Source organism: Pristiophorus japonicus, chromosome 17 (genome assembly GCF_044704955.1).
Source record: "Pristiophorus japonicus isolate sPriJap1 chromosome 17, sPriJap1.hap1, whole genome shotgun sequence".
In the NCBI taxonomy this organism is placed as follows: Eukaryota; Metazoa; Chordata; class Chondrichthyes; family Pristiophoridae; genus Pristiophorus; species Pristiophorus japonicus.
Window position 1 is genome coordinate 114,535,677 of NC_091993.1, and position 15,988 is coordinate 114,551,664.

Here is a 15,988-nt window from a genome sequence, read left to right on the forward strand (position 1 = left end):
GAGTAGAGTTGTCCCAGACTGTTTTTCAACACTTCAATGGCACCTAGTCAGAGTAGCATTAGTAGATGCCTAGGAATAAGTTGCCCACCAACATTTATGACGATAGAGGAAAGAGCAGGAATGAAAGGAAATAGAAAATCTGTGCACTAACAATTTTTACTTTAAATGTGCCTACTTCAGGAGCATATTACTAGACATTTTCAGGAATCAATCCCAAAGGCTTCGGCTTACACCATGAAATTTCTAATCCAACTCTGACCCAGTATCAATTAAAACCCAATTGCCCTTATATTTTCCTCCCTACTTCAGAGCTTTTGAGTGCAGCAACTTGACTCTTTTATAGCCCAGTGAAGGGCACTTCTTATTGGTGGAGATTTCATACTTAATCCATTTCAGTCTCATTCCCACTCAAAATCTACATCGCTATCACACACGACTACTAAATTAAGGAAACTTGCTCACTTGCGTAGAATGATCTCAGAGGCACCCTTGCTGTACATGCGGAAACTTCCATCAGCATTCTTTAGTACCGTGCTCATGGACTTGCGTGCAGAGTTGAAGGTGTACACCTTATAAAGTTTCTCCTCTGGAATTTCATTGCGTATAGCCTGATAATCCTGCTTCAAATCCAGCACAAAGCCAAGCAAAGCACATTCAGTCTTGTTCCCTACATGACGAGGAAGGCCTCCTTCTTTCTCAGGGGGCTGGGGAATGAGGGGAACAAATAAAAAGACACGGTCAAACACAACGAACATTTCCTGTAAATATTCCCAAGAATACACAAACTATCCAGAATGATAAAATTTTAAAGGATTACAGTCATGTATTATCTTCATTTATCAATTATGGACATTGTGGAGAGTCACCAATCATATCCTCTCTGGAAAGCCATTAATCATTTTCCTTCCTTTCCACAAGTGTAAACACCTTAACCAATATATACAATGTCAGTATGGTGTGTATTCAGGAGGAACATTACCAACATATTTTAAAAACATTCACAACAACTTGGAAAATTTAGCAACTAGACTGATTGGCCTTCCCTTGGTAGGACAGTTCTGTTTACACTGTATGCAAGTCAGATCAGTGGACCAGATGTGAATATTTGCAGAAAAGGACCTTTCTATTCAAAAGAACAAATCAACTTTAGGAAATTGCTTAATGCTTCTTAAATGCTAATCCCCATTCAAACCAGCAAGTTTACGATCCTGACCGCTGGGATATTCAACTAAAACACTTCAGCTTTCCCAAAAGCTGGAAAATGTCAACATTTCCAAAGAATTTCCCCCAATTACTCCCTCACCAGTATTTTGGTAGTGTAAGCCGAGTTAACGGCAATTCCATTGACGATCCGCTCCATAACTTTTGGTAAAAGTGCATCAGGGCCAGGTATCTGTCTGTAGTGCGTTTCCCCAATATACGATTGCACTACAGTCATCCTGTTCATAGTGAGTGTACCCGTTTTGTCTGAGCAAATAGCTGTGGCGTTGCCCATAGTTTCACAGGCATCCAAATGTCTGACCAAATTATTGTCCTTCATCATTTTCTGTCAAAACAAAGATTGAAATGATTAGGATTACACAATAGCTAAATTCTTTCCTTCCACTTGGGAGTTACCCTCCAATATGCTTTCCATCACTCAGATGCTTCAGTTAAGTCACATGTACTTTGAGGGCTTAAAGCCTTCTTTCACATGCCCTGTATTACTTTGCAATGCTGAAAACTTAACTTCTCAATTGAAAAATGCTTAATCAAAATTCCGATGATCCATTTTTTTTTTTTTAAAAACACTAAATTCCCACTTTATTTACATTGCTTAATTAAAATCAGTATTTAATGCGTAATATTACAACTTCAAAAGTACTTAATTGGTTGTAAAGATTGTTGGGATGTCACGAGGTCAGGAATGGTGCTAGCTATATAAATGCAAATTATTTTAGTGCAAACAAAAATGTCTTTGAATTATCAAGAGCAGAGGAAAAATAAAGTATACCTTTGTGCTCGACCTGGAAACACTACCACCTATTTTGGGAAACTGTAATGTTTTTAGCCATTCTGATTGTGATCAACCCTATACTGTACCACTTAACTTATTTTATTGTAAATGAGACAAAAGCAGCAGTTTGCCAAATTTCCAGCACGTTATGATTGTTATAGGTAGGTGACTCTTGTAAACTCATGCAACAAATGGTATTCGACTTATACTATGAATATTCTAATTGGATCTTTATTTTAACTTGCTCCCAAGTTTTAGATGGCTCTCAATATCAATGGATACATTCCTTGGAACAGGGTTGTTGGAATGGTGCGAAACACATTTACCACTCCTGTTACGTCACTGCAGTGGAACAGCTTTCTACAATTACTGTACCATAGATAAAGCAATGGTTTGAAATGAATGCCCCAAGAAATTAAAAATGTTTACAAAGGCTTTGTTTGTTTATGAAACCAAGAACGAACTCCGTCATTGTGGAAAATGGGCAGCATCAATATGCATCCATCAAACTGTGGCCACTTCCGTTCTGAAGTTGTCTCTTGGACATGCACCAAAGAATTTAACTGAGAAAACAGAGTGATGACTGCAAAGATTGCCAACGCTGATCTGTAACCAGCTGGCAGGAGAAAGCCGAACTGTATCTTGGCTTCTTTGGCTAAGCTCCTCTTCCCCATTTCATGCTGTGCTAAACAAATCAGCCAAGGCATTGGCTGGGGAATTTCAAAATAGGCTGAGATTTGAACTACCATCCCCTAATCCAGCCAATCATGAGATTTTTCAAACAGTTCCAAACATGCCATCGACTTACTATGATTTTAAATGCTTCAAGATCACCATTACAAGACCTTGATTGTATAGAATAAACTCGACTTTATATCTTTGCCAATTTAAAGGCCTTCTTTTTAAAAAAAAACTGTAATCCAAGAACTTCTGACAATGTCCAACCACAGTATAACTAGAGTTTTGAATCTGCTAATGCAAGAAAACTCTTCCAAGCTGCCGTAACTGCATAATTCAGGATAAACAATGTTTTCCCCCTTTTAACATGATATATATTTTGACAAAAGCAATAGCAGTCATGTAACCATTACAGTAATGTAATCAGATACTATTGAAAAATTACACTGGAATACATCTTGCTATTATTGTGTTATCAAGGCAGAGAGATCTAATGAATGTCACTGCCGTTGAATAATAGATTTGAACAAGGGAATGCTGGCTTCATGCTTTATGATGGCGATCCTACTGCACACAATAGTGAGGTGGAACATTTTTGAAAGGCTTCTTTTGCAGACGGTGTTCATAGGGCAGAAACATTAAAGCCGACTGACTTGGAATCTATCAAAAATTAATTACCCAACAATTTTTCAGTGTAAAATTGGCCTGTCCTGGCCGTCTAAGCCAAAGACATGAAGAAAAGTCAAAGCTTTCAATTTAAATAGTATAGAAAGTAAACATCACAAAACCTATCAGAGAATAGTATTTCCACAACTTTTAGATAAAAGGCACCAATGTAATCACTGTTTACATTGAAAAGCCAATACTAAATTCAATGGGACTGATCAGGAGAAAGGCCACAGGGAAAGAATCAAAGGATTACCAAAACAGGTAATCACCCAAGCTAACAGAATTCCAGTCTGTCTCATCAATTTTATGGTCACTAGCACAGCATGCACAAAAATACACCTGTGACAACCAAAAGGTGCAACAGCAGTAAATGAGGAATTATTTTATGCATTTTGATTGAGGGCCAAGTTCCTCTTTTGTAGTTTGCAGTTCACTTTGCACCTCACAAGAACAATGTACAATTTAGACTAACTTTCAATTTAGATGCGTTTTTCCATAGAATCAAATCTGGAACATAAATACAGCCTTAACACAGCTGCAGCAATTTCCCACAAAATATTGAACTTATTTCTAATTCAGCATAAGTTTCAGATAAAAATGTTTAACAAACCTACTAGTTCCCAATTGTCCTCATATTCTCTCCTACCTTTTCGACCTTGATCGCGCCTTGCACTATGGACGTGTTTATTTGCAACAGTAAAATGAACTGCATGCGGATCATGGTTCGACCCCACTTCCTGTTTTCCCGTGTATCACACTGCACATGCGTGACCGGATCGAGCGCGCATGCACAAAAAGTTCAAGACGCGCATGTGCAGAAGGGCACAAAAAAGTTGTTGCAAATAATCACTCCGTTGCACTGTGGGCCTTGGCCCTTTAATCTAAATGTCTCAAACGTAAATAGATCTCACCTTGACAGAATATGCCAGAGAGATCGTTACAGCAAGTGGAAGGCCCTCTGGGACAGCCACCACCAGCACAGTGACTCCAATGATGAAAAACTTCACAAAGTATTGGATGTAGATTGGGGTACAGTCTGCCAGCCACGGCTTGCCTTGGACCCCAAAAGTGTCAATAACAAAAAACAACACAAGGATGATGACTGTGATTGCCGACATAAGCAGACCTGGAAAGGAAAAGGGGGAAAGAGACAAACTAGTTTCAGCTTTAACTTTCTTTTTTAGCAAAGGATTTACAAAAATATAAAGCAGCCAAAGTTATTTGCAGAACATATAGCTAAACTGAATATCCATTTAGAAACAAATAATTACATTGTATATGATAAACCTAATGATAATCCTGAGTTTCACTAAACATACAAGATTTCTCAACCAACAGAACTGATATGTAAAGCAAGCATCAGATGCTACATTGGATAATGTACTACTCACCTCTAACCAACATAGGAAAAGGCTCAGTATATTTCATTTATTCAATATATTCGTTATTAATGATGATAGGATGTATTAGGACTTCCACCCTTCTGGTCAGTCCCATAACTAAGCGTTAATTCCTGCATATTTTAATGATTTTGTTTACAGTGTATTTTAAACATTCATCATCAAAGAAGCTAACAAAAAAGCTTGATCACTTTTTCCAGAGAAAAATATAGCAACACTTGCAGTTCCTCTTATCTGCATTAGTTCTGGGAGCGAAGAGAAGGCGACAAAAGGGAAAGCACTAATTAATTGCGGGCTAAAGATTTTAATGAGAATACACTCGACTGGTCTTGTGTGTTCTAAGAGCAAAAGAATATTTTTGCATAATATATTCCCTGTGCTGCTAATATAACTTTATTGCTCAGTAATACAGGACTTAATCATGTGTGGGTTTATCATGTGGGTGCACAAATGTATGCTGCTGCAACGTAATTTATTGCTATACAATATGAATCATAGTCAATAGCGAATCTGGCAAATCTTGCTTCATAAAAACGTCTGGCAGATAGGATTATATCATGCTTCATCACAATGAGCAGCTTCTAGAGCTTCCTTTTTCCCTCCCCCCTCCTTAATTTACAACACCTCACATCTGGACATCACTGGGACGCATTTACCAGACAAGACAGTATTAACTACCAAATTTGGCACTATTCTCCTTGCAATGCAATTTTTTTTTTTATAAACTGGATCGGATCTGCCTGTGAGAATCTGCTAACCACATATGCTGAACTAAATCCTTTGCAAAGGTCTGGTATTGCACTTGAAAAGGGCAAAAAAAACTGACTTCCCAAAAGCAGGCACCATCAGACCGAATCATGGAATGTAACCAACAGAAATCAGAAGACTGTGAGCTAGATTGCCTCAACCTCTTCACTGATGGGAGGCAAAAGTACACCGCCCACAGCAGCCTGTCCGGTCATAGAATCTACCCAAGTCTTTCCGGATAACAACCAGCCACAGGAAGAGCCTTCTAAGTTAAGTGAATCTGAAATTTCTACATACCATGTAAAATTAACCAAACAACATTCCAGATGTTAACTCACCTTAAAGCTAACTTTCTTATTCAACACTTAGCTATTTAATTCAACAGGTATTTCAACCATTATCTCAGCACCAAAAGACAACTCCACTGCAAAAAGCACAATATCTACATCAATCAATATTAGTTTCTCCTTCAAATCCCCAACCTGTCTGGAATTTCCTCAGACAACCTTTCTTACACCATTGATCCGAGCAGAAAGTTTTAGAATATGATTATACTTCCCAAACAGGGTAAAAATATGACATAAGTGACGCTCAAGCTGAACGCTTGGAAGATATCTGCTAGTCACCATTCTAAAAGTATTTTCCTTTCACCAGCTCGTGCTATCCAAGCTCAAGCCAGTTTGTTCTAACTCGCGAACTGACCAAACCTCACAGCCTTAATCTTCTTTAAAAGCCTCACATGCTGAACTTTGTCAAACACTTTGAAAACCCAAGTAAATTACATCCCATGGATATCTCTTTTCCACTAACATTACAGGAGTAGGTTCAGGACAAGGGAACCAATTATTTCTAAAATTATGCTGACTGCTCTGCAGATGAACGTGGACAGTATTTTCCCCGCTCTAGACGTTAGTCTAACTTGCTTACAATTTTCTAGTTTACATCACGTTCCTAATTTCGCTAATCAGGATTACATCTGGTAACCTCCAACTTTAACATTCAGCTTCTTTATTTATGGATCTTGCCTGTACTAAAGTGTTTTGTTCAGTGGGGCTGGAGGAGACCAATGGGCAAGAAATGTAGTATATAGAAGGAAAAAGAAAAATCAGACTACAATATATACCCACACCTGTATTTAAAATATACAGCTCTTGCTTTGCTAGAAGCAATTTCCTTTTACCTGCTTTTCCAATCTGCACTGCCAATTTGGTGAGCTTTCCCTGTAGGACAGATTTTTCTTTCTTTGGTATGTTTGATTTTTTCTTCTCTTTCTCTTCTAGGTCACCACCCTCTTCACTCTTCAATGGCTGAATCTCCAGAGCAACACCATCCTGAGCTTTAGCTGGGTCCAACAGATTGAAACAGATTTGCAAACACTCCATAAACAGTCAAAACTTTTATTATACAATGTTTTAGGCAAAGACAATAGTGGGGAAATTTGATGTATGTGTGCATAGATTATTGGGAGTGGACATTTACCATCATAGGTAACACCTCTAATATTTGCTATGTGGGAACATTGATCAAGTGTAAAAGGTCTTCCAGCAAAGTGACAGAATTTATGAACCTATAGATACTATTTCATTCCCTACGAGAGGAAATGAAATGCCTTATTTAAAATACATTGGATATTACACCGAGAGTTCCTGCAGAGTAGTTGAGACAATCTATCATTTTGACCAATTTGGCCCTCATTGCTTCTAAAGGTTCAATTTTAAAGTTGTTTGCAAGAGATAAATTCAAGCAGTCATTATCGAAAATGTCAGATTCATCTAAACTGTTCCATTTAATGGTAATATTTTGTCACTTTTCCACAGCTCTCCAAGCTGTATTTAATACAATGAAATGAATCAAGCAAAAAAATGTTCAAATACGTATACTGTTGAAATGGGGATATAAATAATTTGAATACTATATTGCCTTGATTGGGTTACGCAAGGGCAACAGCTTATAAAAGGAGAATCTAATGCATTGTAATTTCATCTATCTGTCCTTGTGCTAGTCAATAATATATGATCTGCAGTTCATAAATGATCAAAAACTGCATCAGACACGGAGGCAACAAAAGGTGTCATTATATTTGACTTTGACTGTAAATGTTGCATGCCAATATCTTTGAAGCTTTTAGCTGGATCCCAGCACATCAGCAATTAAGGAAAGTGGTTTGTGACTATAAGCATTTTCTAATTGTAATTTCACTGTTCAAAGAATCACTTTGTTGGTTAAACCGCAAAAAATAGATCAGATTAAAAAGGTGTAGATAGTGAAATACAGTATCAAGTTTGCCACAGACACAAATGATGTTACATTTACAATATCTCATTCTCAAGACAGCAAAAATAGACAAACCATGGATAGCTCGTGTCTGTAAATGAAGCATGTAGCACACAATAAACAAAAAAGTACAATGTTCAATGTCCATTATTTCATTATGAAAAGGAGGAGGAAACAATTGCTTATAACAAAGTACTTCTACTGACCATATGTTATGGGAGATTTATCTCTCCTCCTCCACTCTTCTTCCCCCCGCCCCACCACCCCCACCCCCACACCTCAGTCTTCTGGCTTTCAACATGACGAAACAAGACTTGCACCCAAGACATAGGTGGGAAATCCCATTGGTAATCAGAATTCCCCAAGGCAGCAGCTATTACCAGTGATGTTCTTTTCATCTTCATTTTGAACAAGCAATTCCTGCATGCACACAAGGCTGAATTTTGCAAGAGGAAAAATTGCAAAGAAGTTTGAAGAAACAACCCTCAAAAACTAGCAGGACAAAAAAATGAAGACGACCAAATAATGCAAAGACTGCAGTCTTGAGAAAATAACTTGTAGAAATGTTCTCCTTTAATATTGATTAGAACCAAGAGTACTCATTTAGCTATCCCAGCCATAGATTCGTTGTCACATCAATTACCAAAACCATGGTTCAACAACTGAATGAATAACATAACATAAGAATTAGGAGCAGCAGGAGGCCTTTTGGCCCCTCGAGCCTGTTCTTCCATTGAAGATCATAGCTAATCATCTACCTCAACTCCACTTGCCTGCACTGTCCCCATATTCCTTGAACAGCACAATTCCCTTCCCTGAATCTGCACCAATTATTATATTACCAGTTACATTTTTCTAAGTGTCTACTCACTAGATCTCTTCAACATTGCTTAAAAGGATTTCCCTAGATGTTAAAATCTTTCAGGTCTTTATTTCTGGGTATGTGTCCCTTGGCTGCTTATATTGAGCACTTCTAAACCTCAGGATCTTCAATACATATAGAAAACAAAAACTAAGATGCCAGTTAAAACCTCTTGGTTTTAGTCCACATCACAAGAATTCTGTCTGTATGCTACCCAGACCAAGGCCTCAATTCCTGGGGATCTAAAGACCAATTACCGGTTGGGAGGGTTCTGGAATTTGGGGCAGCACCCATTTTAGATTCCATACAAAGAGGGATTCCCTCATAGTGGAAGCAGTAAACCAATTTATAGTCAAGCAAACCATATCTCAACAGCAATCAGAGAGAGTGCATCATGGAAAACTAATTTCCTTAGTTAGATGAAGATGGATGCCAAAGAGACATTCCAGTAAGAGAGGCGGAGTGTAATTCTTCTGCCAGTTTCTCCAATATCAGAGAGAGTTGGTGTGAATCCTTTAGAGGCCCTCTAAAAGACCGTAACCTTTTCCAGACAAATGTAATTGCTCCCAAAGAAGATGGATTACCTTGTTTGGAGGCAGAATGGCTTCTTTTGGAGCCACAGGGGCCGAAATTCAGTCCCATCGGAAAACTGCCGCATCTATCCAAGAGTTTTTACTGCCATTTCGGAAGAGGTCGCCTCTTTTGCAAAATTCACCTGTCTTTTTTATTGAATCGGCAGGAAGTCGGTCATATCGGGGGCAGAAGTGCGGCGGTAAATGCTGGTGAGGGGCACAAGTGGAGGCAGTACGGATTCTCCGCCACCGTCACTCAGCGGCAGAGAATCTCGCCTCCATTAAAAGGGGAGAGAATCGGCCATCAGTCGAGATCGGACATTAGACCACCAGGGAGGGTTTCGGCCAGGCCTGTTGGCAGCCCGGCTGAACCAGGGGGGCACAACAGTCCAGCCGACGTGAAAGTCAGCTGGCAAAAAAGCCAGCTGTGGCATTGGGCCCTCGCCTTTAATGGCCACCACACAGCCAGGGCAGAGAGCATACAAGGTGCACCGACAGAAAAAGCTGTCGGGGGCACCGCTCGGCGGTAAGATTTTGCTCGCTAAATTTTGTGGCGGCCATATAACCAGAAATCGACGGCTGCTCGACTCAGCCGCATGGCCACCACAAATGAGCGGTAACAAGCCTTATTGGGGAGTTGAATTTTGGCCCCAAAGACTCCAGAGCATTAATTATTTATCTCTGACTCCTGGCAGTGATCACTCTTCCGCCTTACAATAGCAGTTTGGGGGAAAGTGCCACTTGTTCCCTTGCAGGTGCCTGTAACCACACAAATGACACTTTCCTCAAAATGGGGAACAGGGTCTCCGACCTGGAACTATGGCAGGCGAGGAGTCCATTCTACTGCATTTGCACAAGCAGAGTGGACCCTAAGGAATTTCAGAGCCCACGCTCTTCATCTAATTTAAGAGCACCTATCCTTTGTAAAGCCGCACTCCATCCATACACTTTGATATGGTCTAGATTCTCAACCGTTTCTAGAACTCGGATTTCATTTGGACAACTTTGCTTCCTGAAAACTAAAAAGAGATGTGAATTTGTTCTACATGGACCTATTGTGCACTAGATTCCATACAAAGAGGGGATTCCTTCTTAGAAGCAGTAAACCAATTTATAGTCAGGCATCTATTGAACCCAAACCGTATCTCAACAGCATCCTGAGAGAGAGTGCCATCATGGAAAACTAATTTCCTTAATTAGATGAAGACGGATGCCAAAAAGACATTCCAGTAATCCTTTCAACATTAATCATCCCAGATAAAGGGACAAGGGAGGGCATCCTCAGGGCAACGTGGTTGACTTTTAACTGCCCTCTGAAATGGCTGAGCAAGCCACTCAGTTGTACCAAACCACTATGAATGTCAGCACTGAGAGTACCTTCACATGGACTGCAGCGGTTCAAGGTGGTAACTCACCACCACCTTAAGGGCAATTAGGAATGGGTAATAAATGTTGGCCTTGCTAGCGACACCCACATCCGGTGAACAAATAAATAAAAAGATCCCAAGCTATTTCAGACCTAATGAGGTACTTTTAAAATGTAGTCACTTATGCAGGCCAGCACAGCAGCCAATTTATACACAGGTACCTACAAAAGCAAAAAATATATAAATGACCTGCAAAACAAAATAGTTGAGGGAGGAATGGTGGCCAGGGCACAGTTAAACTCCTTGCTGCTCAAATAATGCCATGGATCTTCTGCATCTACCTGAAGCAGCAGGCAGGGTCTTGATTGAACTCAGCTGAAAAACAGCACCTCCAATCGTGCAGCACTCCCTCAGTATTGCACTAAAGTGTCGGCCTAGACTATTTCCTCAAGTCCTGGGATTAGAACCCAGACCTTCTAGCATGCTATCAACTGAGGCAAGCTGATGACTAGATCTTTAACAGAACTTATGAAATTTGCTGATAGTGTCCAGATAGAAAGGGCCGTCGAAATGCTCAACTGCTACAACTGTAAACCAGTACGCACTGAATAAAGATACCCAGGGACCGAAATTCAGGCAAGCCAGAGGCGACAGTCCGATCGATTTTCAGCACTTCGATTTTTTAACATTGGACCGGAAGTCGGTCATAATGAGGGTGGAAGTGCGACGGCAAGTCATGCTGAAGGGCGGAAATTGGGGCAGGACCGAGTCTCCGCCATTGTCACTCACTGCCGCTGTGTATGCTCTCAGGTTTGGAGAACTGTTGAGTTGGGAGTGACTTAACCAGTCATGTGATAGTCACAAGATTCAATAAAACCCCAGCCAGTTAGGTTCGGGGGATCCACGATGAGGCAGGTGATGGTGAGTCTGATGGATGAACTGGTAATGTGTCGTGTGATCGTTAAACCTTTTGCTAATAAGCCAATTAGTTCAAATGTTGCTATGAATTTTTAAGCAAAGAACCCACGAAATAAATACATTGGAGGGGAATTAAGCAATTTTTGTATTCAAGTCAGAATTCATATTGCGAAAAAACAAGTAGTAGCCATACTCAATGACGGAAAGCTGAAGTTTGAAGTTACATCACAGGCTGTAGCTGCTGCAGGGATAGCGGAGAATAAAAAACCCACTTAATTTCTAAAGATTTGATTTGTCTATTCTTCAGAGTGCGTGTCTCATTCCCCCAGTGGTGAATGCCTGGTGGTTGAGGGAGAGATTTCTTTTTCCCTGGGGAGCATATAAAAAGATAAGTTTTAATCAGAATTTTGAATTCCACTCATATTTTGAGTAGCGTTACGTGCATGACAAAAACTTGAGTATCTATGAATTTGTGGAAATTGCCCAACATTCCACAATTTATGAAGGTATTTCCAAAATCAAGTCAATCAAGCCATTTGAGGGGGGTTCTGGTGAAATAGACCAGATATTTAATAATTTATATTCATACCCACAGATCTGAATGCCTTCAGACCTTCAGACGTTTGCTTGTTGAATTGTCAAAGGCTTGCAGCTTCCATACAAAATATATATTAAGGTTGTGCTTTGATAATTACTTGTCTCTTTTACTATTAACACAATGACAATAATCTGTATCAAAGCACAAGGACATCATCAATGTCAAAACTGAGTCGACAACGGGCTCCACAAGGATACAATATGTCCTTTAAAGCTTTGGAATGTCATTATCCTATTTAGTGATTACATTTCCTAAAGGGGAGAGCTGAAAGCAACAAAGAAAGAAGGAAAGAAAAAACAAACAAAGACTATGTCAGAGGCGCTGGAGTAAGGCAAGCTGAACTGCAGAGAGGGTGAAGTATGAGGTCTTCCACACAGCCTGGAAGGAACAGTGAAACCACAACGTGAATGTTGAGACTATGAAGGAAAAAGTAGGGGTTCAACGATTACTGTTTTTTTAAAAAAAAGTTGATTAAACATCTCATTTACACCATGCTTAAATTACAGATTTCCTCTAGCATGATTGTTTTATATGTATGGGCTCATCTTATGAGATCGGGGACAGGAGTCAAAGATATCAATTTATTAGAAACTTCAAAATAATTATAGCTAGCTCCTGCTCATTGAATGGGGCTTAGAAAACAACATTAGGAGCAGGAGTAGGCCATCTGGCCCCTCGAGCCTGCTCCACCATTCAATAAGATCTTGGCTGATGATCTACCTCAAATCCAGTTGCCTGCACTATCCCCATATCCCTTGATTCCCTTAATATTCAAAAATCTATCAATCTCGGTCTTGAATATACTCAACAACTGAGCCCCCACAGCCCTCTGGGGTAGAGAATTCCAAAGATTCACCACCGAGTAAAAACAATTCTCCTTATCTCAGTCTTAAATGGCCGACCCCTAATTCTGAGACTGTGACCCCTGATTCGCGACTCCCCAGCCAGGGGAAACATCCTCCCTAGCCAGGGGAAACATCCTCCCTGCATCTACCCTGTCAAACCCTGTAAGAATTTTGTATGTTTCAATGAGATCACCTCTTATTCTTCTAAACTGAGAATATAGGCCGAAGTCTACTCAATCTTTCCTCAGAGGACAATCCCCCCCCCGCCCCGTGCCCATCCCAGGAATCAGTCTGCTGAACCTTTGTTGCACTCCCTCTATGGCAAGTATATTCTTCCTTAGGTAAGGAGACCAAAACTGTACACAATACTCCAGTTGTGGTCTCACCAGGGCCCTATATAATTGCAGCAAGACCTCTCTACTCTTGTAATAAAGGCCAAGATGCCATTTGCTTCCTTAATTGCTTGCTATACCTGCATGTTAACTTTCAGTGATTCGTGTACAAGGACACCTAGGTCCCTCTGAACACCAACATTTCCCAATCTCACCATTTAAAAAAATACTGCTTTTCTATTGTTCCTACCAAAGTGGATAACTTCACATCATATTCCATTTTCCATGTCCTTGCCCACTCAATAAACCTTGGGCTTAAACAAGTGAGCAAATTCTCATCTTTTAAAGATTAGGAGACCTTAAATGGATGGAAATCTTAAATTAGTCAGGCTTTTCAATGCAAATTTCATAGGTGTTTGGGAGAGACCTATTCCAATTTCATGCTTTTCTGTCCTTCCCAACAAGAGTGAATGGCCAATGACAGCAGGTGGCAAAAGATGAGCAGTGAAAGCACAGGAAAAAGTAGTGTAGTATTTAAGATGTCCACTTCACATCTCTTGTAGGTGCAAGAGACTGTTATGGCCAACACTTCAAACAAATCACCAATACGTGCGGAGGTCATCGTCAGTTTTCACCCAGGCCACTGGAACTATCTCACCATATGGATAAACTGGCAGTGTCAACACGTTGCTTAAATAAAGGCGGATAGGTCTATAAAGGACACCTTGGGCATAATATAAAAAGAGGTTACACCTAAAAGAGTTCTTAACCAGAACAACTTTAACTAGACCAGTAGTATTAAACAGTGTTGCAACTGATCAGGGTTTTCAATAATCGTTGTACCCCCGGAAACAGAAGGTGAAGGTCCCACTGTGTTAGCGAATTTGAAGAACAAGGATAATGGTTAAAACAAAAAACGGAAGAAAGAATGTTTCCAGTTAGTGTGCTCTTCTATGTTTATGAGGGTTACCTTTGTTGCGATTTTCTGGGGCTCCTTGTTTTTTACCTGTTCAAACAAAAAAGGGTGGAATGCTCGTCACATGACTTCATAAATGCTATAATGTAAAAGGCTCATGTTTAGTAGTGCCGGAAACTGGGAATGAAATGTTGACTGTTAGTACATGCCACGGGATTGCTGTAAAATCATCTCAGTTTCACAAATTTTTTTGAATTCCATTTTTTTTGGTTGTTATTAACCTTTTTCAGTCCAGATCATTCCCCAGAATAAAATTGGTGATTTCCATGGGAAAAAATGCATCAGTTCGCATCGCTCCTGACACACATTACCAACAATACAAGGCAGCTCCTCCAATTAGTAATTGCAAAGTACTAAAGTTGATGGGATATCACATTCATCATCTGGTCAAATAGTCTGCGTCATGTATGTGTGTCATACAAAATATACATACACTTTTAGTTCAAAAATATTAATTTGGAACCTGGGTAATTTAATCCTGGAGAAGGTTTTCCTTATCTGGTCTGAATGTGGTTAATGATTTTACAATGGGCACAGACAGCAATTCATCGTAATTTTGTTGTTGGTTCTCAGATGTTACCAAACCTTTCAGCATTGACAATATTAAATAGTTTAATTTGTTGCTAGGAAATGGCACAAAATCATGCCAAAATACACGTGTGTGGCTGAGAATGGACTTTCTAGGATTGAAATTCCAGTCTGAGCAGAGATTGCTTTGATGATATTTGATCACCTTCCCATGGAGGATTCAGAGATCAAAAAAAAAGTAACTTGAACTCTGCTTTTCTATGAATAAGCAGAGTGATATCTGGTGGCAAAAGGGTAATATCCCCTCAGGCAGAGTCAATCATGGTTTCAGCATGTGGCCTTGGAAGTCAGCAGCAGCATACGAACACGTTGACCCCCGATATTTACAGGAAGGTGGTGTAACGGCTGGAAACACAAGTTTCTCCAGAGGTCTTGCCAAATTTACATTTTTGGACTCACTTTTCCGGCTGGCAGACAGACAGATTGGAGAGGTTTGACTGACCGTCAGGCAACATAAGGCTGCAGCAGAGAGCGGAGAGGAGGGAGGGAGTGATCGTGTCTTGGGGTGGGGGGGGGGGGGCGGGCCGTGGATAGATCGGTCAGGGGGGGGCCCTGGATAAACCACGATCGGTCGGGAGCCGGAGAGATTGGGCAGGAGGGGGTCCTGGATAAACCACGAGGGTCTGATTGCGTGGAGTAGGACACAGATTTGCTTTGGGGGGGGGGGGGGGGGTTTGGAGGAAACAATCCTGCTTCTCCTGGCCCACAGTGCTGGAACGGCACTTACCTGTTGGATCCAGCCGTTCATGCCTCCCTTCAGCTGCCATGTTTACTGAGACCAGAGAAACCTGGCTCGAAGCCATTGAATTTAAAACAGCTACAATTTGAGGCACAAACTCATTATTTAAATTAGGGACCCGTCCCTGGAGAGCACATTAATTGCCCACCTTCCCACCCCCCCCACCGTTCAAACTAGAGGCTTCCCCATTTAACCGCCCCCACCACCTCGTGGGTTAAAATTCCCCCCTCCCCCATTGTCTTCATAGGAGCTTACTTTCTCTACTATTATAACAGAAGCATTAGTCAGTTTATTACACATGGGTTTACCCTTCAGTTAAATCTGCAGAGGCAAGAATTTCATTTTTAAAAAGCATTTAGCGTTGATAAACTACTATCCCAAAGCTCAATGCCAAGGCTTTTGAGGTCTATAATTGAGTTGATAAAAT

General features: G+C 40.4%; 1 protein-coding gene across 3 annotated transcripts in view; it reads right to left on the minus strand.

The window, feature by feature from the left end:
• The window catches only part of LOC139227951 (plasma membrane calcium-transporting ATPase 1-like), a 262,677-nt gene that overhangs the window by 68,257 nt on the left and 178,432 nt on the right, over window positions 1–15,988 (minus strand). For 2 of the 3 annotated variants that reach the window (XM_070859111.1, XM_070859113.1), the window contains exons 7-11: window positions 14,229–14,264; window positions 6,671–6,832; window positions 4,255–4,469; window positions 1,304–1,546; window positions 463–704 (exon numbers count right to left, since the gene is read on the minus strand). In XM_070859111.1, coding sequence (XP_070715212.1) covers window positions 463–704; window positions 1,304–1,546; window positions 4,255–4,469; window positions 6,671–6,832; window positions 14,229–14,264 — 898 coding nt within the window. The remainder of the gene's footprint in view (window positions 1–462; window positions 705–1,303; window positions 1,547–4,254; window positions 4,470–6,670; window positions 6,833–14,228; window positions 14,265–15,988) is intronic. The other variant, XM_070859112.1, reaches the window with a different exon arrangement.